The sequence below is a fragment of the Pieris napi genome, chromosome 1, assembly GCF_905475465.1.
Source record: "Pieris napi chromosome 1, ilPieNapi1.2, whole genome shotgun sequence".
NCBI classification, from domain to species: Eukaryota; Metazoa; Arthropoda; class Insecta; order Lepidoptera; family Pieridae; genus Pieris; species Pieris napi.
The window spans coordinates 13348233-13375977 of record NC_062234.1 but is presented as its reverse complement, the minus strand read 5'-3'; the positions used below and the strand labels follow the sequence as shown (position 1 = coordinate 13375977).

Genomic DNA, 27745 nt, shown 5'->3' with positions numbered 1-27745 from the left:
TCTATGTAATATTCCTTTTTAAACAAAATATGCTTTTTAGGCAGAATAAGCGAAATTTAGATTGTACCACCATTTAGGTACGATATTTTTTCAAATAAATTATTATTATAAATATTTAAAGTGGCTAGACAAACAGTAACTTCTCTTATAAGACTAACTTCAATTGTAATACTTCCCCATTCTTAGTCAGTTTAAAAAAATTCGTTAACTAATTGAACAGATTTGAATGTTTCATTAACAGCGGTCTATTGGGCTGTCTCTTTGCGCCGAACTCCATTTGGATTAAAAACGGTAGTCACCACCAACATTATTGCGGTGTGAAAAATTAACTGTCAGTAGTCTTGCACCTAGATTTTTGGCTCCAAGAAAAATAGCAATGTAACCGGAGGCCTAGAACCCATACAGCGTTGTTTGGAATTCGCGGAACACGGGACGGGATTGCCCGGGCCTTTGGTATGCTTATTATTACTATTAAATAATAAAACACATTTTCAACATGACATTTATTCAACAAAACCTCTACACACGTTTACACATTATGCATAAAATATTTTCTTACATACAAGGTACCGTTTTTAATAATTATTATATAAAACAATATAGGTATACAACATAAACACAAACAAAAATAAAATCTTTGAATACAAACGTTATTAACAAATAAAAAAATACAGGCATATAATGTGAGTTGCAACATAGCGTCAACTGTCAATTATCACTACTAAATGTCATGTCTATAAACAGCAAATAAATGCAAAACGTTAATGGCTATGGAACATTTTAGTATTTCAAAAAATACAGACTGTTTTTAGAGAAGATTCAGTAACGAGACTCACGTTTTTCAAATCCGAAAAGTCCCGTTTCTAAATCTTAACTTGTGCTGAGTTTATCAATGACAATTTTTGTATAGTTTAATTATATGAATTCTCGTAGTGTAATGGGGTCTTTATTTCCTTATGGTCTATTTTACAATACGCAAAAATCAAGAAGCTTGACTCTTTGATAGTCATGCTAGCTCCAATACCGGTAACACGCGATTTTAAAATATATGCAACATTTTCAAATAAACAATTACATAATTTTATTCAATATATCTTAGGCCTTTAAACATATTGGGGTTTCGCTATATTATGTATTGCAATGATTTATGAAGAGATTTTTGTAGAGCCTGGTTCCAGTTAGTTACTATTAAAGAATATATTTAAAAACGTTTAAAACATTTTTTATATTTTCAATCCGAGAATTGATGAGTTAAAAAATCTTGCAATCTCTTGCAAACAGTAGCCCGTAGATAACTAATATGTAAATTTTAATAGCTATTGTAATAAGAATGTTGGAGTTTTTAATGTAAAACACAATAAGCGCTCCGCACGCATATATTTAGAATACCATTGAGAAGCTATATGTGAACGATACGGCGTGTTGTGTTAGGTATTTAAAAAAAATACTGAAAATCTTTTCAAAGACCAGGATTTAGCCTACATAACACATCGATAATTCCCTAACCTTGCCGATTTTGTTGGAGTCCATATTCATAATTCTTAACACTTAAGCCTTCTAGGGGTGTTTTCAGGCCTTGGGGTTCTATTCCTATCACCTACGATACATTCAATAACAACTAAAACAATGACTAGACATAGACCATACAAACACTACTTACTAACCCACGGAATATTTAAACTTAAATGCAATTTTGACATTACTGAGTTTATATATATTTCTATATTATTTTTAACTGTGTAGTCTGTGCAATGTCAATAAGAGGAATATGTCAATATTTTATTAAAATACTAACCAACTTAAGAATTCACCATAGATAAAGACATATTTGTTACAGAAGAAAAAGTAAAAATCATTAATGCACTGTATACATTTTAGTACCTCTTACGTCCAGTGAACTTTCTTCGTTATATTTGGAGAGTCACAGTAAATAAGCCTTAGTGTTAGAATATACATGTGTTAATTTGGTGTAAATCAGAAGATAAATACCCATTTATCAATACACTTATTCCAAAGGATATCCAAGTTTTGTCTTGGTAAAACGATTTGACAGCTATTGTCACGGAATACAAACACTAAATCTACTTTGACACGATGTTATTGCACTTGAGTGAAGTCACTCTAATTTACAGTAGATTAATCTAGATATAATTTGTCGTACACTGTAACCTGTTGTATAATAAAAAGCGGGTATAAAATGTAATGCATAGTGTTTTGTTAAATGGCAACACATTGTCAGCACTCCTGCGCTTCCATTTCACCAAACATTTATTTTAGTATTTTGTATTTATTTCATTGAGTCAGGAAATCTTGGAAGTTGTTAAACAAACCCTAACAGTATGAAAACTGTAAATGCAGTAAAAATTATATTCTCGTACCAACTACGTTTGTTTTTTTTAATTTTGAAAAACTCCAACTCGTAAGTAATACGACAAATGATACCTAGTCCTTACACCTACACTCGGTAGAGACTACGTTAAAATTTGTGCGTATCGACCTAAATTACGTTATCAACATTAAACACTAATAAACACACATCAAATTAATTTACCATATAAATATATAATTCTTTATCTTATTGCTGTCTCTGTCACACAGATTAAGGAGCTCATTTGATCTCACTTATACACTTAATTGTACTTTAAGGTAATTAAAACCTAATGAAATGGCAACACTACAGTGAAAATTTAAAACTCCTACGAATTCTAATTCAGACAATAAATACTTCAAATATATAACAATCAATACTTTTTATATACATCAAAGCATTATGTTAGTGCCATAATATGACGTAATATTCATCATAACATAAATTCCATGGGGTTTAAACTGTATGCCAATCGTCATATATGGCACTATAACGCCATCAAATACATTTTAAATTATAAAAACCCAACAATAGGCCATTTGACAGTATGACAAATCAAGTGTTATTGAATAATCTGTATAAAAAAAGACATTCAATAGCATTATATAGTAAAATAACTTAAATAATCAATTTATTAATAAAACCGTAATATAAAATATTAATTATATTATGGACACAGATTATTTAACGCTCACAGATTAGGCGAATCGACGACATAGCATGCTTGTATGTCTCCACCAATCTAATCTAAATATTTGTGTAATTTAAGAAATATACTTAAAAAGGAAAAAAACTTGAAGTTTGTTTACAAGCATGGTACATCATAGGGATTGGTCCATCTTGCCATTTTTTTAAAGCCAATACTAAAAATCTAAAATGGTTTTTAAAACCTTGTCAAATAGCCCATTATATCAAAATATAAACGTAACCGTATTAAATACTTCAAATAAAATATACATCAAAATAACGTTACACACTATATATATGTGGGGTATATTCTCACTATATCGAAAAACTATGGGCCGATTTTGCGAACCGTTAGATATCTCTCGACAAGGGGTTGTGATAAATTTTGTTTCAAACGCAGCAGCAGCGTCCCGGTGGCGTATTTGGAACTAAATGGCACGCACTTTCGCATTTCAATACATTTTTATTAAATTATTACATGACCATGGATACAAGTCTTCTAGTCATAATAATATACTACAAACTAAATGTATGAAAACGTTTAGTGTTGCCAACATTATTTTATCGTTTATATCTAGTCATGAATTGGGTATCAAACAAAGTCGGTTCGAGAGATATCTCACGATCACATCGCGTATTGGGCGGATTATAACGCCCTAAAGAACTATATTATCAATTCCGTTTTAAATTGATTACAACTATATTAAACTAGTGACACTTAGGATTTCTACGGGTTCTCTATTATGGATCTTACAAAAATGCAGTTATCACTATACAAATCGACCACGCGTTTGTCATAAGGGAATTTTATAATTTTATTATTGCTTGCTTGGACTCACGGAAGACTTTGTGCTTCATTTTCAAGAAATACATGGTTTGTAAGGCGAATTTTGAATGATTCAAGTCAAACACTGTAATATTTGAAGGGTCTATACAAATTTAAAGAAATAATGGTAACCACAAAGTACTAAAAATAGTAAAAAATCATTTAACAATTCAACCAGATTAAGGATTCAAAATAAATATAATAAAATAGAAATATCCTGATTTTTTTTACATAAAACGACAGATTCAAATTATTTGTTAAATTTCGATTTAAAAATTTGGTAAATTACAGAAGAATACAGTACACTTTTGGTTGGATTATTTAATTTTTTATTAATTAATGCCTAAATTTCTTCCTTGGTTTGTGTTTTATACAGTAGAACCTCGATAACGTAAACCTCGGTAACATACAAACCTCTGTTACTTCAAAAAATACTATGTTCCCTTCCCATCAGAGCCCAAAACCTCTATAACTTAAAATACGCAACCTCTATAACGTAAATAAATAATCTCTGTATAGGCCCTCAGTAACTAAAAGAAATGTTTCCACAACCTCTATAACATAAAATTGTTTGTGAATGAGTCATTTTATAAGAGTGTCAAAACAAATGGTTTCGGTATTTATTGCTTGCACGTGTTTACTAATGTATTGTTAACGTAAACAATACATTACCTATTGTTTGCTTTATCTAAATTCTTCAAAGCTTTGCGGCGGTTAGCTTTGTGACAACGACTTACTTGCATCATAAGTTAATGTGTTAATGTATTCTCCTCTCTATTCGTCATTGAAAATCAAATCGATTTAGAAACAGTGAATTTTTTAAAACAAAAGAAAATCACAGATTTTTTTAAGTAGACTAAACCTTTAGTTGTTGTTTTATTTTTATGTAATGTAAGTAATGTGAATAAATATTTAATTTTCCATCCTTCTGATGCATTCAAGTAAAAATGGGAGGAAGGGTACATAGAAACATGTACATACCTCTATATTAACCTTTACCTGACATAGAACCTTGATAACTTAAAACCTCTATAACATAAAATATTTTGTGTTTCCCTTGGACTTTATCTTATCGAGGTTCTACTGTATTATAATTTCTCTTTATATTGCAAATTTAACCACCGCAATAGAAACTTGATTAGGCCTTAAAGAAAAACTAGGCCTTGAAAGGCAGAAAGTGCTAAACAACACAAGGTGTGCTTAAACTATTTTGAACACAATATATAGATAGCTAAGGATAAATATGAGGTAGTGAAAGGTTTATAAATTAGTTATATTTAGCCTTAGGGCTATAACTACAGTGCAACCTTAATATAACGTACCTCAATAAAACGACTTACTCGATTTAACAAAATCTTCGTAATCCCCTTGAATTGTCCATAAGAGTCAAAATGTAAAATATCTTTACATTACGAGAATTTCGCAACCTCTTTATAACGAATTTTCAAATATCACGAAAAAGTATAAATACCTCTAATTAACGAATTTTTTCAACCCAAAACCTTTATATAAAGTTCAGCAATGACTTTTAATCTCATAGTATGTGATACATGTCGCGACAGCTTAAAATTCATTTATCAAAATCTATTTTTTTACCTCTTTATAACGAATTTTAGACCAACCTCACCTCAACATAACAAACCTCAGTTCAACGAATTACTTGATATAATGAATATTTACATGTTCCCTTTCGATATCGAGGTTGCACTGTATATAGAAATACTAGGAAAGTAGAAGCCGAAATAGCATGGATCTTAAACCTCCTAGTATCCTAGTATTTCTTAGAACCTGTATACGGGATATTAGACAGAATGACCATTTATATCTTAATTAATATAACCTCGATATATGACCTTTTAAAAACCAATCGATAATCTCAATGTAAATATGCGCGAAAATTTTAAAAATTAAGTTAAATAATAAAAGCAATTTTCTAGTGCATTGATAGCACCAGTAAATGAAAACCTACTAGGTCTTAGTCGAGAAAAAACGTGACCAGTTTTATATAAACTTAAAAGATACTTGAAAAAATTAAGACAGCAAATTACAGATGAAAAAAGAAAATCTATTGAGTTGATTGACTAATCTCGTGATTACTTATAAAATTATTAAATAAAGCGACACCTGCGAAAAAGTTTCAAATATGAGTTGCAGTTACCATTTAGGACTATTCAAGTGTGCGTCTGCGCCGACGAAAGACGAGCGCAAATATACTGCGCAGGCGTCGCCAACGACGGCGACCACCGCCTGTCGATATTCCCGTACCCACTAGGGATGACTAGAAAAAGATATATGGGTGAATCTGCAATACTAAAACTGAAGACGGAGTAAGTAAGTAAAATTGATACAGAGATAGTTTGAGGAATCGTCATATAAAAAAAATCGGTTGTCTGTAAAGTCGGTTTACTGACGATAGTTGAACATGACAACGTCACGAATTGCTCACTCAAGTAGGAGAGAGACAGATGTCGAACGCTGAAGAGCGCGGAGTCCGATTGTGCCTCTCTGTCGCTTCGCGCTCTCGATTGCACTTCAAGCCTTAAATGGAACGCCTCAGAGCGAGGTAACGCCTCAGAGCGAGGTAACGCCGCATGAGTCATGTTTTTTCGTGCGTGCAGCCGGCTCAATCGATTTATAAGACGTTGTCACGTCAAAAAAACAGTTGCGCTTCAACATTTTTAGGTCTGGGCTTCAGGTTTTTGTATCTGTTTCACGATCATTTGTCAATATAATAGTCAAGTACGTGATCCTCCAGTCATGACACACGTCGTCGACTTTTTGGGTCTAAGGCAAGCCGGTTTCCTCACGATGTTTTCCTTCACCGTTTGAGCGAATGTTAATCCAAGGATCGAAATCACGACCTGAAGCTGAAGCCACTAGGCCAACTGTTCTTCCTGTGTACTTACTTATACTATGACATAATTAATAAAATAACGTAAAAATACATTGTTATTAAATGTATTGCAAGTAAATGTGAACTTTATCAATTATTAAATAATTGGTCCAAACAATATTATGATTATGATTTAATTTCTTTTGCTGGCAACACTATACACTTCGATAAAGCTACGAAATTTACAATCTAAAGAAAATGAGATTTTTTAAACTGATTTTGTAACTGTACAAATGAATTATAGACCAGTGCAGATAGCCTTTAAAATAAATAAAAAGTGAAAAAAATTACAGTAGGATGAAACCCATTAGAAAAGCAGGGGAATATGATCAAAATGAAAGGAAAAATAAATTACGGTCGATCTGAGGTCGGGAAGGGGTCGGGGGGGGAGCTTTAAGGGTAAAAAACGGTTTATCTCGATTTCCGGCAAAACTAAAAGTCCTATCGAAGAAAGTTAAATGGCAAAGTTGTAGGTAATAAAAAGATCTAAAACTTTTGTATTCACATATTTTCACATACCCTCAAAATTTATGTGAAAAATTAAAAAAACCAAGTTTTTGGTTTTTAATTTTTATCTTTAACAAAAATATTTTTTTTTAACGAAATTTGGTCAAAACTTACCTTTCTATGTCCCAAATACATTGTAATTTATTTGATTAAAAATATTTATTTGTTCACCTTATTTTGAATTAATATCGAAAAAACACCCTAATTTTCAATCGAAAATTCTGACGTCAAAATTTCAGCTTTTTTCAAAAAGTTGGTATGCGTTCAGTTCGTTGAAATCTCTACTTTCCTATGGTAAAAAAATATATATATATTACCATAGTAAATCTTCTCAGAAAATGCAAAAAATCGTATGCAGTAACGCCCAGACCCGTTATCCCCTTCCCTACTTCTCTATGAATCTTCTTTAAATTATAATCAGATGCCTATTTATTACTATTTTAAGATAACTTATATATACCTGAGTGACCTAAAAAAAAAATTTAGCCTTTAGATGGGCTAAAATTTTCGTATTTCATAGAGAAGTAAGGAAGGGGATGACAGGTCTGGGCGTTACTGCATACGATTTTTTGCGTTTTCTGAGAAGATTTACTATGGTAATATATATATATATTTTTACCATAGGAAAGTAGAGATTTCAACGAACTGAAAGGACACCAACTTTTTGAAAAAAGCTGAAATTTTGACGTCAGAATTTTCGATTGAAAATTAGGGTGTTTTTTCGATATTAATTCAAAATAAGGTGAACAAATAAATATTTTTAATCAAATAAATTACAGTGTATTTGGGACATAGAAAGGTAAGTTTTCACCAAATTTCGTTAAAAAAAAATATTTTTGTAAAAGATAAAAATTAAAAACCAAAAACTTGGTTTTTTGAATTTTTCACATAAATTTTGAGGTTATGTGAAAAATGTGTGAATACAAAAGTTTTAGATCTTTTTATTACCTACAACTTTGCCATTTAATTTTCTTCGATAGGACTTTTAGTTTTGCCGGAAATCGAGATAAACCGTTTTTTACCCTTAAAGCTCCCCCCCCGACCCCTTCCCGACCTCAGATCGACCGTAATTTATTTTTCCTTTCATTTTGATCATATTCCCCTGCTTTTCTAATGGGTTTCATCCTACTGTAATTTTTTTAGGTTTCAAAAATTATCGGCACTGGTCTATTAGACTGATAATTAATTTTAGATTTTACAGGCAATAGTTAATTTACCTGTCTTTGCCTTTCAAGTCGGCGAACCTCCCTGACCAATGCGTGGAAAGCATCATCAACGAAGTGACGCAACGCGGCTGATGTTTCGAAGAATGGACAACCCAGTTGTGTAGCGAGTGCTTTGCCCTCTTCTGTTGTTACCTATAAAAAAAATTATACAATCAAGATATTCTTATGCTTTATAAGAGGGTATTTCTTTTATTTAAAAGGTAATCATTCTTGATCCAGAGTCATTAGTGTTGTAGTCCTCACCACCTAAAGAGTGCCCAAGCGGGGAAGCAGGGGTCCATGCGTTCAAAAGAAGGGATGGATCACCATCCCTGCAAGCACTGGGCCCGATCTCCCCTAGCTATTCCAAAAGTGTATGGCCCGGTCTGGGAAGGATACTTGCCGTGTCAAGTATCTTCACAAATCAACAATGGGCGGGGAGAGTGGATGAATTAAAAATCTCAGTCAATCAATACCTAATTTTAAGATATAAAACATCAAAATGTATCCCTTTGTTAACTACAAAATGTGTGTATAAATTTGTGTATGTGAAATATTTATAGTATATTTTGAACTAGAATATGAACAATGCAAAAATTTCATACATCTTACCTGTCTAAATCTAGGAGCCAAATCCAGTTTATTACCAACCAATACCAATGGCAGCGTTTCGGATGGTCTTGCCTGTGCCAGCAACCTTTTATATTCTGATGCTGCCCTAAATGATCTTTTGTCTGTCACAGAGTAACACAGCATAAAACCTTCTCCACACCTCATGTACTGTTCCCTCATAGCTGTGAATTCAACCTGTAAGTTTTCACCTTCTATGACTACCATACATTCATTCTCGAACAGGTATGTCTATAATACAATATCTCAGCAATACAAGGCCCTAACTCAATTTTTTTCTAAAGATATATTATATGTATTATAGATAGGTTTTAAATGCTATGGGCACAAACTGAAATACTCCAGCCCCTGGCAACATATTTGGATCTCTCTCACGCCACTACTAATTAGTAGTGTTCATATTTAAAGAAGTTACATTTGGGTTGCCAGGAAGAAATCACTTGTTAGCGATAAGGCCGCCTGTTGCCTTATAACTTTTGTAACCTGTTTTTTTATTTCTGTTATGTGTATGTTTTTGATTAAGGTAATGAAGTATAAATAAATAAATTACTCAAACTGTCCACCATTCGGGTTTGTACCCTTTGATCACAAAACAATGTGAATTTCATATTTGATTCTATATATTATACAAAATGTAGTTAAGTAGGTCTAATAATTAATAAATTATAATTTAAAAATCCAGTTGTTACAAGGAATAAATTGTAGTTTACAGTTATTAATTGTAGTCATATTCTTTGTACTAAATGGGCGGGCTAATTTGTGCTGGACAAGTTATCTATCTTGATTAAAACTAATTTTCAAAGCTTATACTGACATTTTCAAACAAAAAATCTGTAGTCATAACCAAATCTTTAATAAAGCATTTTATTTAAAATCTTCAAATGTGATTTCCCAAAATTCTTTATTGAATTATGCCTTTGTATTACTGAGGGTGCAAAGTTTAATACCTTATACATAGGTTTATCAATTAATTATGTATTAATTGATAGACCTATTTAATTCATACTTAAAAGTAAAATACACACCTGTCCTGCAGTATCCAAAATATCAAGTAAGGCAGGTTCTCCATCAATTACTGCTTGTTGTTGGTATGAGTCTTCTGTAAAAAAGGTTTTGCTATGAACAAAACATATTGTAGTTATGTTAAGGCCCCATTTAAGTTAACAAAATTAAAAGGCCCACAACACAACAAGTAAAGTTATAGTTTATAGCATTATTTTTGTCTTAATTGATTACAGTTTGCTTATTTCTGTTAATAACAATAATATAGGATCCTTATCATTCTATGTTATTCCTCCAATCAAACCATGATAATAAGGCTCTTTCTGTTGATAATGCATTAACCGCTGGTAGGCTTACCAATGGTGGGATCATGGTAATCAAGGAAGCTATGGCTGACAAACTGGAGAGTGACCGCCGACTTGCCCACCCCACCGTCGCCAAGGACCACAATCTTGTAGACGCGAAGGCCACGCGACGTGCCCGCAGCCTCTGTCATACCGCTGCATGCCTGCGTGCTCGGGGGCCCAGCCGAGCCGCGCCCGCCGCGGTCACTCGACAAACTCCTCGCCCGCCATCCGCAAAGACCGCCGCCCAAAACCACCACCTTGCTCACGTTAATGGTAAGACATTAATTTCCACTCCATTTAGGACACATTTTATTCATCGTTAAATATATTTTGGCTTAATATTATAATTTGAAACAAATAAAAAAGTCGCAAAATCTACAGCTGATTAATGAAAAAATTGAAGGTCGGTAAACTTGACAACTGACAATTTTATTGATAAATAATGATGAATGCTTCAAACTTCCGGAGTTGACACTTGACATTTTGAATTCTTGTTTTAATAACAAGAGTCAAGACTCAAGACAGTAAACAATTAATTAATATATGTGTTAATAATATTTAAAGATGATAGCTTTAAACCATTATCTTTAAACTAGCTCAGCTTAAAGGTCTATATTAAGGTTTAATGGTTTTTAAACCATTTTGAGATGGCGCATTTACAGTTTGTGGATGAACTGGTTCGCGAATATTTATTGTTCAGAGGATTTGCATCTACTGTAAAAGCATTCGAGAACGATTTAAAGGCTGATAAAGACAAAGGATTTAGAGTTGATAAAATTGTAGAACAAATAATGCATTATATAAACGTTTCCGACTTAAACGGCTTTAAAGATTATTGGACTCATCTTGACACTTTAGTTTTTACAAAACTTGAAGTTCATGTTCAACCCGGTAAGTTGAAAATGTTCACCTTTTGAATTATACCCGTGAATCGTTGATCTGTATCAGCTATAATTTTTTTTTAAATAACAATATTTCTGTTACAGCTGTTCGTAAAATTGAATACAGCCTGTACAAACTTTACTTAGTGATTGCTGCACAAAGTACAGGAGGTGTCAGAAATGAAAAAGTTGCAGATTTCTTTGCTAAAATGCTTCCTGAGCTCCAGGGTCAAAGTGAATGGAGAGATTGGTTTAGTAAGACCCTTTATTTTTTTTAAATAATATGGTAGTTAAAAGCAACATTTCACAGAATTTCTTTCTTCGCATCAAGTATTTAATTTCATTATGACCTGTTATTTTAATTATTTTTAGTGTTACCATACATTCAAAAACCTGAGGAGAATCCATCATTTAGCCTATACTTTACAAGGGCCTGGCAGGACAGTGTGTTAGTATCACTGCACAATTTACTAGCTACCGTCTTTCAATGTATGCCTCAACCAACACTTACGAGCTATGAAAGTGATGCAGCATTAGTAAAGAGACTGCAGGAAGAAATTGCTACTTTAAAAGGAAAGGTAGGATTATAGCATTCTTTTATCAAAACATAAAACAAAAGAGGAATTAGTTTTAAAATGATTTATATAAATCATTTTAATAAATTATTATATATTTCATTACTATTATTTTTTTTAATTTGACATAGTTTATATATTTTAAACTTTATTATTCATTTCCAGACACTACAGCAAAATGAAAAGATTTCACCAAGTGGTCACCAATCTCGACTAGCTCAATATTCAGAGCGGCTAAGCGGCCCATTACCTTTAATTGATGATTTCTCTGCAATTCCCACAGAGCACTTAGATAGTGGATTGAGAGAAGCAAAAGGGTTACGTGGTCTGTTGCGTCAAATGGGAGGTAGTCCAGTTATGGGCAGAAAGTCAGGAAGATCTCATAGCCAAAATTAATTATTATTTTCTCAAAGATTTAATTACATAATAAGGCATATAATATTAAGTATTAAAAAGAGCAATAATTCTCATTCTGAATAAAACTTCCTTTACTTAAAAGGGAAGGCTGTAAAATTAAATAAGACTTTTATACTTAAGTTTCCAAACTTGATCAAGGACCTGTTTTCACTTTTGTGTACAAATAAAGTAAAAGTCAAAATGTAGAATTCATTGGTTAGTTTTGCCCACAAATTTAAATAAAATATAATAAAGTAAGTATTATGCCCCAAGGTTTGATTTATTATGCACCACCTTGAAAGAGGGAACACTAAGATATTTAAAAAAAATATACCACAACAGGTTAACAAACAGCTTGCTAAAAATTATAAGTGTAAAAGATAAACTTAGGTACTTCTTACTTTAATTCTGAGAATATTATTTAACACCACAAAAAATTAAAGGCTATTGCTATTATTCTAAAGCAAGTTTATTTCCAATGTATACAAGAATTAACACATCCCCACAGTCCTCAGATTAATGTTAAAAATCCCTCGCTTTTAAATTTAATAATTCTTCAAAAAATAAAAATTCTCCAAATTTTCGAATTTCATTTATGGCGTACACTATCAATCAATAAGGACCGGTGTATGACCATTGTGCCACCTGGCAACCCTGTTTAAAGCATCACTGTGGCCAGCGTCGGTCAATTGTCAAATTAACTAAATTGCAAATAAACGAGTTTGGCGCTTGGCGGTCATGACTCCCGAGTCCCGGCAGATTTTGGTAAACGAAATGAACGCTACAGTCAAGTCAACTATTATTTGGTAAAATGAAATTCAACTGAGGACTAACTTTGTGGTTGACACTTATTGTAGGATTACTGTGTTTAACAAAAGTAAAATAAATTAAGATCACAATGACCGGGTAAGCTCAACCTTATTTTAACAAAGTAATAAATATTGATATTTTTTTAAATTTTACACTTATTAGTACAGTAATTTGACGTAATTTAAATTAAAAACACTAATAACTATATGTGCCTAGGAAGCATTATAAAATTTTATTTACGGTTATTATTGTTGGTACCTAATCTATACTAACTAAAATAAACCAAAATGGAGCCATTCTTATAAACAAGCCGTGAATGTTTTGAAATAGTAGTTAGTAGTGTGGTAAATGGACTTTACTTTACAAAATGGCAATCAAGCAGATAAAACAATTTTTTGTTATTTATAGGGTTTTTTTTGAACAATGTTGTAAAATTCAAAATTAACGGATTGTGTATTCTTAAAGGCCAACAATACTGGCTTCTGATATTAAACTAAAAAATATATAGAATAATTATATTCATTTAGAATCAAATGCATGATTAAAAACATCACATACCTACACACCCTAAATTTACAGACCATTAAAATGATCCCCCTAATGTTCAATTTGATTATCTACCGTTTTCTGTTAATACTCGCACAAATAATTCATATATTTTGTATTTAAATTTGCAGGAAATCTTATACTATGAAAGAAATGAAGGCTATTGTCAACTATTTAGTAGAACATAAAGCCTTCAGTGAAATACGTGGTAGAAAAATGTGGATGGATTTTGCCAGTTCCAAGGTAAAATATTTTGTTTTGTTTTATATAAGTCTCAAGGCGTACCTTATTTCAACTGTCACCAACAATCTGTGGACCCTGACATTTGCCACCTGACTCACAAGTGTGTTGCGGGCCTTTTAAGGATTGACATACTTCCTTCTTGAAGGACCCTAAGTCATACTGTTACTTTGCGAGAGTATGGCTTTTTAGAAAATTTTACTGTGTCTTAGGAAAAATAAGTTTGTATATAAAATATTTCTTTATAACAATAATTTTTAATAAATTTTAGGATACTACACGAACCTGGCAAAGTTTGAAGGAAACCTTTCTTAAAAGAATTTTACCTGACATACACAACCCATATTATAAACTAACTCTTGTAGAAATTGCAAGTTTTAAACAGGGGTAAGTTTAAATAATAATTTCACTTGCTATTTATCGTTTGTTAAATGTTTATATGTTCTATATTTAGGAGAAGGTATACATCTTCAACTTTGAATCCTGTCTGCTTTTTTTTAAATTCAAAAATATGATTATTTAATATGTATTATTAAATTAATGGCCTTTTGTAGATTAGACATTGAATCAAAACTGGATAACAAACTAGATCTTGAGCCAGTGAACAATCAACCTATACCTGGTACTTCTAAAGGTATGATATTTTATTGTGTTTATAAAGCATTATCCTCTAGGCCGTCATTACAAATAAGGTTTTATATAGTGTACCTTAAAACATTATATAGTATACATTGCGTGTTGTTCCCACTAGAATGTAAGTGCGTGCTCCTATTTCACCATGCCTCCTGCTGATAAGGGACAAGTCTTTGTTTTTAATTTATGTTATTATTATTCATTACTTAAGATGTCATGTGGAACATGGTGTAATGGTTGCAGCTCCTTACAAACGTTGTGTAAAAAAAAAAAACATGGCGATTAAAAAGAGTGGCGGAGAGTTTCTTGCCAGTTCTTCTCTTCCGTTCTACGCCCTTGATTTGAGAACTGGCAGTAAATGTAAAATTAGAAGCATTAATATGTATTTCTTTAATGACGCATCACAAGTGTACATTGGTTACCTATGTGAATAAATGATTTTTGAATTTGAATTTGAATACTATATAATGTTTTATAAAATATAAATCAGTTTATAGATCAGAAGTTAAAAGCAAAAGTTTCATAATGTATAAATCATTTGTAAAATTTGATAATAAATTTGGTTTTAAGTTTGTCATTGAAAATCAATCATTATTATTTTATAGTAAACGGTCATAATGAAGATCAAGCAGAAGATGGTGAACAAAAACAAGTAAATAAAGAGAATGGTGACGAACAATCAGGTGAGGACCATGTTAAAATTTCTGAAAACTTAAACAATATTAGAGATTCTACAGAGACACTAGTACTGGAGCCTTGCTATCATACTGCTGACGATATACGAAAAGATTTAGAAAATGACAATGCACAAAATAAAGCTGATACTCCAAAAGATGATCAAAAACAAAGTGATCTTCTGGAGCAGGACCCTACTGCTGATTGTGAAAACAATGATAAAATTAATAATGTTATTAAAGATACAACAGACCAACAAAATAATCTTCCTATAGAAATCTCAGACTCTGAAGAAAAAGAACGACAAGAATCAAAAAATATCGCCAATGAAACTGGCACAAAGGAACATGATCAAACCATAAATAATAATAACCCTAAAAATACTTCAAATTCAATACTAAGCGCAAATGATGCAGACCAATCAAAAAATCTGATGGAAAATAAAGAAAATCTTGATAAAAGTAAGAATACAACACAAAGTACTACCATTGACACGCAACTTCCTAATAATCCAGAAGAACTTAAAATATCTGAAAACGTTGAAACTACAAAAAAAGTAAATAAATTATCGCTTGACCGCAAAAGAAGTAATAGAGCCAAATCAGAAACCGTACCAACGAAACGCAAGAAGATTAAGCAAAAATCAGTATCTGACACAGACGCTCGAAAAAACTGTAAAATAGAAGAAAAACAAACGGAAGTTACTAATTGTGATACACAACAGGAAAAATCTGATGCCAGTAAGGACCTCATCATGGATGTTGATAAAGAAATTACAAATTCGGAAAACCTGGAAGAGAATCCCGAAAACCAAATCGAAGTTAGTCACAATGCCCAAGTCACAAGCAATGAAGTGGTAGACGCGAACGATGAAAATTCCCAGTGTGGACAAATACAAGTTACTCCAGAAATTGAAAATCCCTGTCTGAAAAGTGTAAATTTGTACGAAGAACAATTCTCGTGCACAATATATAGTGACTCGGATGATGAACAGGGGGAGAAAAATAAAAACGAACAAAAGAAAAATGAAGTTGTACCACCGCAGAGGTCCAAAGAAAACATAAAAGTTATTCGCTCATCCAGTACAGATGTGAAGAACAAATCCAATTTGAGAATTGTCGAGAAGAAACATCGGGAGAATGCATTAGCCCGGGCATTTGGTTTTTCAAGTAGTAAGTTGTTACTGAAATTTACAGCTTATTATCCTACCTTCTCGATGTATTAAACCTACCCAGCTTAAGCTACTTTATTTCTCACCGCACGCATTGCATGGTTTATCATTTAAACATATATACCGATTATTCAAACATAATTTCTTATAGATGGCCCTCGCAATCGGAAACGAAGCATCAGCTACAATAAAAGACGTCCAAGCTCTCACAAGAAAATGTAAGTCCCTTAAAATATAGCTCCTGTAATCAAAAACATAGTTGTTAAAGAAATCCATAGCATAGCATGCAGTTTTAACATTTAGAATGCTTTTATTTCAGCGAAATATCCTCGGATTCTAGTTCCTCGAGTTATGATACTGAGTCAGACTTCGTCTCACCACCGAGAGGGGGGAACCACAAAAGAAATAGAAAATATTTGTAAGTATATAATATATATTATTAGACTGATTCAAAATAAAAAAATGTTTTTTTTTGAGTAAATATATCTAAAATGCTTCTATCTATTTAATTTCCTACAAGATATCAAAAAGAGAAATTTGAAAAAAAAAAAATTTTCGACGATTTACAATGAAAATAAAGAAAAAAGTTTTTTTTCAATGCATTTTAAATGGGAAAGGGGACCCCTCCATGCATGCGCCAGCTCAATTTTCAAGATATCAAGCTCATTTTTTAGGAGGTTTTTTTTTGTCTAACAAAGAAGCTTTTTAGATATATTTACTCAAAAAAAATAAAAAATATTTTATTTTGAATCAGTCTAATATATATACATCTTTTTTTAAGGTAAATTTTATATCGTAGGCATAGTAAATTAGCTATATTAGTAAATTCAAATTCAAAAATCATTTAATCATATTGGTACACATTGTACACTTATAATCGTCAAAAAAAGAAATGTATATGAAATGCTTCTAACTTTACATTTAGTGCTAGTTCAAATCAAGGGCGTAGAACGGAAGAGAAGAACTGGCAATAAACTCTCCGCCACTCTTTTTAATCGCCATGTTTTGTTTTACACAACGTTTGTAAGGAGCTGCAACTTACACCATGTTCCACATGACATCTTAAGTAATAAATAATAATAACATAAATTAAAAACAAAGACTTGTCCTCTATCAGTATAGTATCAAATATTAATATTAAACAATCTCAGTAAGATTTTATGTGGTTGATAAAGTATCTAAAGACCGACTGACGTAAACTACTTTTGTTAACAAACTCAGAAATGTTGTCTATTTAGGAAACCTGAATCACATAGAATCCTTTCACTCGGAGAAGAAGGCACTCTATTTGTTATGAACGGAAAGAAAATATATCCAGTTATAAAAAATGGAAGGGCTTTGAAGACATATGTGAATTACTCGTCAGATGGTAAGTCATCATTTTTCTTGGTAAAGGTTTGTGAAACAGATAAATAGTGATAACATATTTTGGGTAAACGGAAAGTATTTTCTTTTTAAAAGTTGAAGTGGCATTTAAAATTTGGTATTTCTCTTATCGAGCTATGCATACAGGTCAATATTATTATTATTTAAAAGAGTTTCTGAAAAATAAAATCAGAGTTAGTTAAGTTAGTATATATTTTAGTTAATAATTAGTTTAGTTAGAAGCACAAACGAAATGTTAGCAATCATTGCACACTTGAAGCCAAAATGAGCCCTTTAGTTTCTCCCACACTCATAAATTGTACTATAACATTCTCGTTTCCGATAATGTCTAAAAAGTCTACTTTTATATATATATATTTATGAACCCTTAGATTAGCCAAGTTAGTTTTGGTTAGCGTCGCAACCCCACTACCCCTAATTCTATTTTAGTTCATATTTTAAACGATTAAAGTCAGTTGTTACCTAGATTCAAATAAAGTGTTTCATTTAGCATATATTTGAGCATATCTCTCTCGAAGGTTCGGGCCATTTACGGTTAATGCAATCTTTCAGGACAATCTGACAATCAAGACTCGTATTGGAAGTTGAAGTATGTCGAAGAAAGGAAAAAAGCAACGGAACTTGCCAAGTCAGTACTTCTAACGAGTCGATTTTTTTGAGTAAAATTTATTATCAACTAGCTGGCCTAGCGAACATCGTACCGCCTAACAGTCGATTCTTTATGTTTAAAATACTTATTCTGCTATTCGGGACACCGGTCTAGCTAGTAAAATAAAAAAAAGAAAATTGATAAGACTTGTTGTACATTATGTCAAAAAATACAAATTTACCTTCCCGGAACCCCTCCATTAACACTTGAACTTTATGCTATGGTATTAAAGTTCAAATTGACTTTTAAGTATTATTACGAATATTTTGTATGGGAATATAGAAAAGTGTTGTTTTTAGACTTTTTCACTCAATTTTTTTTTATTTTTCTCCGTAAGAACCATCCTCGTACTTCAAGGTATATTATAAAAAATAATCAGACAAATCGGTCTAGCCGTTTTCATGTTATGTCGTGACAACGGAAAACGGGTTTCATTTTTATATATATAGATATTAAATAAAATATTTTTTTATAGGCAATTGGAAAATCTCACAAAAACAATAGCTAAGGAGAGTAGCGTGGTTCTTGTTGCAAAGACCACTGATGTGTAAGTATTTTATTATTTTTGAGTATGTGTCATAAATAAAATTCAATATTAAATTCGGATTATAATACTTATCACGATGTCTATATTACAGTTGCTACAAAATATTAAATAAATTAATTAATATTAATAAGTGGCGCCCTTAATAGGTCTGGTCCTCAGATTTCTGTGTCTGTTTCATGATCATTTGACACATTTATTATTTGTCAAATTTGTTAATTTTACAAAAATGGATTACAAAATTAGTTGAAGATAAAGCCACATTATTGTTGGTTACTTATCAATTACATACAGTCCGCATATATAAAAAACAATTTTTTTTAAAATATTATTATTAATTAATTTTTTAATCATTAAAAATGCCAAATTTTTGTCTAATGTTTTAATAAATCAATATTTTCATTATACATATGTTTATTTAATTCGACGTTTTGAATGCTCTACAGCCGAATATTTAACTATGACTGTTACAACACAATTGAAACGTCAAGTTGTATATTTCTCTAATGCTATCTATGTTTCTTATTCTTTTTTTTATTTTAGTTACTTGTACTTTACCCTCAGTAAGTGAATCTTTCCGTCCATAGGGATTCCTGGAAGAAATCGCTTCTTAGCGATAAGGCCGCCCGTTGCCTAATAACCTACCTGATTTTTATTTATGTTTAAAGTAGAGAAGTGTGAATAAATAAAATACTGTTAATTATTTTCAGAGAAGCTCCCAAACAAATCGCTAAGCCACAGGGAATAGGTAAATATATTTATATGCCTGGTATTCGTTTATTTTATGTTTTGTATCTTTACGTCTTCTAAAATTTTCAGATGAGCCATGCTCTAAGTCCATTCCAGTGTCAAAGGCAACGGATGAAAAATCTATCAAAATCAAAATCACGAACAATGATAAAGTATGTATACATATTTGGTATTATATTAAAATAAAATGTCAATTTATTTATTAAACTTTATTCATAATCATATCTAATAGTTACATTAAAATATGTATTACATATATACATATGTATGTATATAAAATACTCTCTTCTCGACCGACCGTCTCACCCAAATTATTAATTTCATGGACAAAAATGGATTTCTTGGATCATATGAGTGATAATTACAGGAAGTCCAAGTGGAAGGTCCCTGGTCCTGCATCAACCCAGTGTTGGAGCAGGTTGTCCAAATGATGAAAGACACAGAAAAAGTTCCAGTCAACAAAGCCAGAAGCAGCTCTTTGGACCTCGTTGCTCTTAGCGGGATGTCTTCACCTGCTGAAAGTTGTAAGTTTTTTTACTATTTTTTTAAATCATAAACTGAGTTTCCCCCCACTCTTGCACTTCTTCACAATTCTTTTTTTTACTGTTAATAAATTATTGTTATTTAATTAATAAATATAAAAAAGTGTCAATAAATAAATTATAAATTCAGGTACCGGGGTTCTAATCACGGTGAAAGTTTTATTGCGTTAGCAAATCACTTTACAATTTTATTGGCGAACTCTTCAGGGAGAGAGGCTATGGCTATTCACCTTCTGTCCATATCCTCTTAGCTCCTTGTCTATCTTATTTTAAATCTCTACTTTACTCTTCTTCTCTTCTTATTTTCTTACTTTCCTTTTGTCCATTTTCATTGTCTACATGCCCTCCTTATTATTTAATTATTCTCATTGTACTGTATTGATCAAAGGTCTCTTAACTTCAATGAAGCTTTAATACTTAATAGATAGTATTTTATTTATCGTTATTTTGTATTACTTTTATTTCAATTTATGTGTATTTCAGCTGCAAAGCGAGTAGCAGAAATGGAGAAAGAGATCTTTAAAGAGATAGAAGAGATTGATAAAGCTGAAAAAGAAGAACCAGAGATACAGAAAGAGACCGAAAATGAAGCGGAGACTACAGTGAGGTATTATTTTATATATATTCAATTTTGCATGAGGTATTTCTTCGTATCTGTTCTGATAATTTTCAAATTGTTTCTCCGGGAATAAGACTTCTAAATAAAGTGCATCAGAGCAATAATATGTGTGTGTTTTTGTGATTTGGAAACCATTTAATTTTTTTATTTTACTCGAAAATCCTTCAGCGATGAATATCGAGATATCCATATATTTCAAATAAATTTTATACTAATATTAAAAATGTAAACCAACTCAGTATTTCTATATTACTATATATTTAACTTAAAACAACTACAAAATGAACTTGTAATTTTCAGAAAAGGTACAAGGAAAAGGAATGTTTCCGCAAGTAAAGTTGCGTCGATTCCAAAAAAGGTGAAAGTTGATGAACCTAAGACAACCAATTTAAAAGTGCCCAGGCGCACCAGAACGCCTAGAAAAGTTAAAGACGATACAAATGGTAAGTTTTATATCAACGATTTTGTATAACATATAACGAATGCTTATATGAGACGCGTACTTAACAATTAACTAGGGATGTGACATTCTGCATAAAAAAATCGATTTTTTATTAATCGATTATTATTTTTAGCATGAAAAATCGATTAATAAATAATCGATTTTTTATTACTCGATTATTATTTTTAGCATGAAAAATCGATTAATAAATAATCGATTTTTTATTACTCGATTTTTTTCCTAATTTTTGAATTAATTTCAAAATACACACCCTAAATATTTTATTTTTCATGGTTTTTTTTAATTAACAACAATTAATTAAAAACAATAGAAATTATAAACACGAATTAATGTTTAAGAATAATCAAAATCGAAATTAACTTAATCTCGTTTTGATAGATTTTAGGTGAAATTTGATAAATGCTGAGTGTATGCCTTTTCAGTAGCACATTGCAGTATTTTTGTTGTCTTTTTAATTGTATGTAATCTTGTGCTGCTGAATAAATTTATTTTACTTTTATTTTACTCCATTCAAACTTGAGTTTTTGTAAAATTAACTGGTTTTATCATCCTTTCGATGTTTTACAAAAAAACATCAATGCATCGAGTATATCAATACATCTTCAAAGAATCGGATTCAATACCTATCGCATTTTAAACATCGATGTATATCGAATATCCCTAATAGTTCGAGGTCCGGGTTATAAAAGACCAGACATAATGTCGGGAGGTGGCAGATGAAAAATCGACTATTATTGATTTTCAATTATATAAATAATCGATTATTTTTTCACATCCCTACAATTAACTATGGGACACTATTTATGAGATTCGTACATTTACAATTTGTCTATCAATTGTTATTTAATGGTGCAGCTGAGTTGCCAGAACTGTTTCTAGGGTGGGCCTGTACGCACCATCATTGTTTCTGCGGGGGCCAAATTTATTGTACGTCCTAATAGCAACAACTATATATAGACAAAATTCATACCTATTGCGAGCATGTCGTTCTTTTAATGTGGCATGTCGGGAGGTTGATTTGAATTTATTCTGCACTAGTGTTACTAGAATGAAGAAAGCCCTATGTGATCAATACTTTGACTGATTTGGATTTTAATATAGCTGCATTGAGAGTTTTTTGAGCATTAGTTTGTATAGATGTAATAATACCTAAATGTGGAAACTGATAATTGGCCTTCATCATATTTATTATATAATATTGAGCCTTTTTTAGCTGTAAGTTTTAATAAAATAAAACAATATGTTCAATGCATTTTGTAAATTAGGTTACCATCCACCCTGTAAAACACTTAAAACCTACATAGTTTTTAATTCACGTTTTAAATGCGTGTAATATATTTATCTTGCTAGCCTTACGTGCCTACATTTTATTCCTACTTCGGCCGATTTTTACGATTATAACCAGATTTTTATACGATTACGGTATTATTTTTTCTGGTCCTTCGAAATTCCGCTTTTTGTCTATATGCGTGTTATGACGGCTACTGAAAACATAAGTCGGTACAACACTAACTGGTAGTAAGGTTGAATCTAAATGGAAATTTAATTTAGTTTTATTCAATTCACGCGAGTTATGTAACCTAACATTATTTTAGTTAAATATATTTAAGTTAACAATTAGAAACGCAAACCAAATGTTAGCAACTATCGCAAACTTTTTTTTATTGTTTTTCCCACACTCATAAATTGTAATATAACTTTCTCGTTAAGTGTTACTTAATTTTAAGAACCCATCAATAAGCCAAGTTAGTGTATATGTTAATCCAGTGTTGCTACCCCACTACCCCTAATTTTATGTTAGTTATATATTTATGTAATAAGAGTCAAAAATGAAATGAATCATAACGGGCTTAAAAGTTCTAATATTTTTGTTTTATATTCCTTAAAAAAATTACACACACACTGGCGCTTTAATTATTTCTATACAAATGTGATGTGTTGGCTAAAAAAATTATTTCTAAATTTTTACAGGTACCCCAGAAACGGCAAATATAACGAATAAAAGAAATTCTAGTAAATCTGAAAACCAAGAGCAAGAAGATGACATTTTATACAAGTTCCCCTCACCCCCAAGAGAGTCAAACCGCGCTAAGCGGGCGCCGCCGAGGCCCAGATAGTGAGTTTTTTATACATACATACACCATTAATCTTAAAGCAGATTATAAACATTCTATAAACTATCAGTAATTGATACGACTCGTAGATTGTTCAATGCACAGGAAAAATAATGACGATAATGAACAACGCCTTGTCTAGTGCATACTTTATTTCTTTTATCAATTTAAATTGAAAGTCAATTTTCCATCTTAAAACATTTAATAAATGAATGATTATATTGTACAGATGATGTACTTTTCCATGTTTTCATAGATAAATGTAAAAACCAGATACAAGTTTCCGTGCCAACTGTCATCTGTCAAATGGTAAACTGAAATTGACAGATCGGAGAAAAAGTACGCAGTTTAACTTGTCTTTGAACGTTGTACTATCTTTTTTATTACTTTTTTTTTTCTAATTTCTGCCGGATTTTTCAAACGGGGTTGATTTTTTGCTTAAAGATTGATTTATCTTGTTTTGATTTGTCATGTTTAATTTTTCTAGTACAATACATGTATATATTTTTTATATTTCCTTGTTTACTATGTATGAGAAACATAGATTTCTCTATATATATATGTTTCTCATATCTAGACTTATATAATGAATCTTTATTGGTCTGAAATTTTTTCAATGTCTTTAAGCCAAATGCTTTTTAAAATAATTAAACAAAATCATTGCTTTATCATAATAAAGTACTTTTTGCATATGATGAGAAATTTAATTACATATAGATAAAATCATTATAAGAATCATATTTATATATATTTTAATGTATTATATCCAATGACCAGGCCCTTGTATAATTAATATTTGATTCACACTGGTAATCGAACTTTATTATTTTATTATTTATGCTCACACATATTAGCTTCTATAATTTGAAACACTAATTTTCTATTTTTAACCTAAAAATTGCTATTGAATGAACTATATAAGTTTTTATATTGTTTAGAATATCTCAAAACAAGTATTTTTCTATATTTTATCCAGATTATGGCATTTATAATTACTTTAAACCTAAGTCAAGTGTGGTTTTAAAATCATATTATTAAGTCCATTTCTTGTACAAAATTTAAAGTACAATTCTTTCTAATCAACCTTTAGACATATTTTTATATATTAAGACTTTGATTTCTAATGTAAAATGAACTATCAAATGATTGTAAACATGAATAAAGTTGTGAAATGTATATTATATTTCGTTCTAAAAATGGGAGCAGGTGTTTTTAAATAAAATTTTATCAGTAAAAATGTGTTTTGTATTCATTACTGGGGTTAATTTAAGTTTCCTGATATAGAGTATTATTTTTAGTTGTACATTGCTTTCTTTTGCATTCCAAGCTGTCAGCTTATCATGGCTCCGCTACCTGCTTCCATCCCGCACTTTACCATCTGCTTCTAATGCATGTGTTTTTTAACAGCACTTTAAAAACCGCAAGAATCTACTCCTCTCCCGATCACATTTCGCTTCATTCTGAAGAAACACAAGGCTACATAGATACAGACTGCAGTCCAGTCATATGCTTACGAAAGAAAAGAAAAACAAGCTTTGTGTCACGCAGACTTAGTCGCTACCGTAAAAAATCTATTCCCAGCATCACTGAAGATCTCTCTAGTGAATGCTCTTTACCTACTGCACCTATTCATACACAAACTTTCACTAACACCAGTCTAAGCAGTCAGATCTATAGGTCTGATTCTTATCAGCTCCTAATGCCGAAAGGCAAAGTCGCAACTAATTTAGAGAAGATTGAGGAATTTTCGATGAATTCCCATGAAGATGAATTACATAGTAAGAACAGTTTTGAAGCTGGAGATAATTTCGATAATCCAAACAATTTCAATGATAAAGACCAATCCTGCGATTTATCTCTACCGACATCTCCCGTACTTTCAATTGTAGAAAACTTTTCTGTAAACAAGAGTCTTCTTAGTAATCTAGATGAAAATGATGTAAGCGAACCAATTACACTTAATGACCTCATGCCTGTAGTAGATGTATCTATGCCTCTAATGGAATCCAACTATGAAGTGAAGAAAAAAAGTGAGGATGGAACACAATTTCATTACAATTTGAGAGATCGATCTATTTCCGATTCTATCGTAAACAAAGTGAGCACAGTACAAATTGACGATGTGCCTAATTCGATCAGTACAAAATTTAGAAACTTAGTGATTGAAAGTGCTAAGAAAGATGCCGCAAAAGTTAAATTAGTAGAAGTTCTCAAAGAGCCGTTAATAGCTGAGAAACCAAAAGCAGATAACAAAAAGGCTAAAGCAAAAAAGAGGTCTTCGACGCCTAGAAAGAGACAAAGTACGCGCGCATCAAAATCCTCCCTTTCTGACCCCTGTATTGAAGAACATACTGAAACTTGTTCCAGAGCCGTGAATCGATCTCAGACACCAATTATAAAAATTACAGATGCGGATTCGGAACCACCCCAAAATATTCAAACGAAAAAAGTAACCAGAGGAAGAGGAAAACCCAAGAAAGATATTATCAAAGTGAAGTTGCCCAAAGTGGTCACAAGACGAAAGACTGACAATGCTTCTAAATCCACAGAGGATGTGGGCGTTAGTAATGATACGGAATCCGGTATTTTCCTTCAAGGGTTAAATGATAGCGTTGAATTGATACACAATCATTCGGACACGTGTTGTAAAGCTCATGAATGTATAAACGACAGTTTGGAAATAGTAGAACCATCGCTAAAATCGATTATAACTATCGAATCGGATTCCGATCGTATCGACCAATATAACACTGTTATGGACAAAAACGTTGCATTCGAAATGATTAACCAAAACGCCCAAGATGGCACGGATTTAATTGCAGGTAAATATTTGAAATATTTAAAACAATATTGAATATTTATTAAACCATTGATGATCCCCGACTTCTTTAGCTAATTGAACCATTCTCTTGTGCAGTTTAACTTTATAAATATAACTGCATTTTTGATGCAGTGGACACAGCGTCTCCTTGACTGATGATTTTTCTGAGCTCTAAACTAAATTCTTCCAAAACATTTCTGGAACACAGACAAATTTTTTAATCTTATCGTATTTATTAACAGCTCTAGCCAGGATCAGCTCTTCTTCAGAGATATCAAATAGCCTTCTTACTGATGATCTTTCTGACGAGATCACGACTCCAAGATCATCGAAATGGTATTTGCTCTCCGAAGAAGAAAATTCCACCACTCTACAAGAGAAAAATAGTCAATACAACTATGGTGCAAATTTAAACCAAATATTTCCCATAACTTGCGCTGTACCTAATCTCTCTACCATTTCCGAAGCATCCAAAGACATTGATGAAAACTCTAGGAATGACGCTAATAGAAAGTTATTTAATTTTTAACGTTATTATTTTATATTTGTATGATTGTAAAGTTTTGCGCTGTGCGTTATTTGTAATATTGATAAATGAACATTGAATTAAATTGATTATAACAAAACTTTATTTCAAATCTCTATCCCCTATATTCTTATTTTATAACTAGCCGTTTCGCGCCCGCTTTGCTGGACGAATTAAAATAAATTTTATGTTTCATTATTTTTTTTTTTTCATATTTTTATTATTCTTCTTTTTAACTTCCCGCTAAGAAAATTGAAATACAGTCAAAACCGGTTATAACGACATTGAAGGGACCGTATAGTTGCCGACGTTATATCCGATAGTCGTTATAAGCAATGTCATATATTATATATACACAAGTATAGTTCATATGTATGTACAATACATACAAGTTATATTATCATAGTTATCTATCTAGAATAGGTAGGTATGAGTTATAATATGGTATGTTAATATTATAATATGTAAACGAGTCAAAAAAGAAACAAAAATATTTATTACGAAATAATTAGGTACAAAAGTAATCAGTCATTTTGGTCTGATTTTTTTTAGCCCAGTCTCAAATATTTTTTGCATTTTACGTTTCATACTCCTCAAGGTATGAGTATCACCACTCACCAGTATCAAACTGTTCGTTAAAGGCAACAAATTTTTGCAAAATTGTTACAGCGTTAAGAGCCTCCGAAATCGTTGTTTGCTGAAACTGTTCGTTGGGAGAAAGTGCGTAGATAATAATATGCCTAAATATTCATTCAACGTCTCTAAATAAGATTTAAAATCGTTTGTATTGTTTTGTTTTGCTGAGACAAGAAGCGGTTGGTCGTTATAGCCGATGATATATCGATAAAATTTCGTCGTTGTAAGCGATATGTCGCTGTATCCGATGTTGTTATAAGCGGTTTGTTTACTGAATAGTTTACTAGGGATTCGGACGGGACC

At 31.5% G+C, this 27745-nt stretch overlaps 3 protein-coding genes across 3 annotated transcripts; 2 read left to right on the top strand and 1 right to left on the bottom strand.

Annotated features, from left to right (window-relative positions):
* Positions 1-4974: 4974 nt before the first annotated feature.
* LOC125055031 (GTP-binding protein Rit2) lies at positions 4975-10891 on the bottom strand. Its single transcript, XM_047657235.1, has 5 exons — positions 10476-10891; positions 10142-10215; positions 9099-9293; positions 8499-8639; positions 4975-6159 (listed from the first exon to the last, which is right to left on the bottom strand). The coding sequence occupies exons 1-5, from the start codon at positions 10612-10614 to the stop codon at positions 6049-6051; spliced, it is 660 nt and encodes a 219-aa protein (XP_047513191.1). The 5' UTR covers positions 10615-10891; the 3' UTR covers positions 4975-6048.
* A 59-nt stretch (positions 10892-10950) lies between these two features.
* Positions 10951-12575, top strand: LOC125055024 (WD repeat-containing protein 91). Its single transcript, XM_047657222.1, has 4 exons — positions 10951-11356; positions 11452-11601; positions 11719-11924; positions 12087-12575. The coding sequence occupies exons 1-4, from the start codon at positions 11113-11115 to the stop codon at positions 12315-12317; spliced, it is 831 nt and encodes a 276-aa protein (XP_047513178.1). The 5' UTR covers positions 10951-11112; the 3' UTR covers positions 12318-12575.
* Positions 12576-12997: 422 nt separating this feature from the next.
* On the top strand, positions 12998-26906 carry LOC125055015 (muscle M-line assembly protein unc-89-like). The gene is made up of 18 exons (XM_047657211.1): positions 12998-13223; positions 13805-13916; positions 14185-14300; positions 14468-14547; positions 15152-16393; positions 16544-16610; positions 16712-16810; positions 17631-17761; positions 18331-18406; positions 18903-18974; positions 19682-19719; positions 19791-19873; positions 20089-20245; positions 20747-20870; positions 21183-21325; positions 23317-23461; positions 24867-26281; positions 26523-26906. The coding sequence occupies exons 1-18, from the start codon at positions 13216-13218 to the stop codon at positions 26807-26809; spliced, it is 4395 nt and encodes a 1464-aa protein (XP_047513167.1). The 5' UTR covers positions 12998-13215; the 3' UTR covers positions 26810-26906.
* Positions 26907-27745: the final 839 nt, after the last annotated feature.

Excerpts from the sequence above, each read along its gene's own strand:
- LOC125055031 (XM_047657235.1), bottom strand. The coding sequence starts at position 10,614 with ATGACAGAGGCTGCGGGCACGTCGCGTGGCCTTCGCGTCTACAAGATT. Across the intron at positions 8,640-9,098 it reads TGGCTCCTAGATTTAGACAG|GTAACAACAGAAGAGGGCAA; the intron begins GTAAGATGTATG and ends TTTTTTTTATAG. Across the intron at positions 6,160-8,498 it reads GACTTGAAAGGCAAAGACAG|TCATCCCTAGTGGGTACGGG; the intron begins GTAAATTAACTA and ends ATCTTTTTCTAG.
- LOC125055024 (XM_047657222.1), top strand. The coding sequence starts at position 11,113 with ATGGCGCATTTACAGTTTGTGGATGAACTGGTTCGCGAATATTTATTG. Across the intron at positions 11,602-11,718 it reads TGAATGGAGAGATTGGTTTA|TGTTACCATACATTCAAAAA; the intron begins GTAAGACCCTTT and ends AATTATTTTTAG. Across the intron at positions 11,925-12,086 it reads TTGCTACTTTAAAAGGAAAG|ACACTACAGCAAAATGAAAA; the intron begins GTAGGATTATAG and ends ATTCATTTCCAG.
- LOC125055015 (XM_047657211.1), top strand. Across the intron at positions 16,611-16,711 it reads CCAAGCTCTCACAAGAAAAT|CGAAATATCCTCGGATTCTA; the intron begins GTAAGTCCCTTA and ends CTTTTATTTCAG. Across the intron at positions 20,246-20,746 it reads GTCTTCACCTGCTGAAAGTT|CTGCAAAGCGAGTAGCAGAA; the intron begins GTAAGTTTTTTT and ends TGTGTATTTCAG.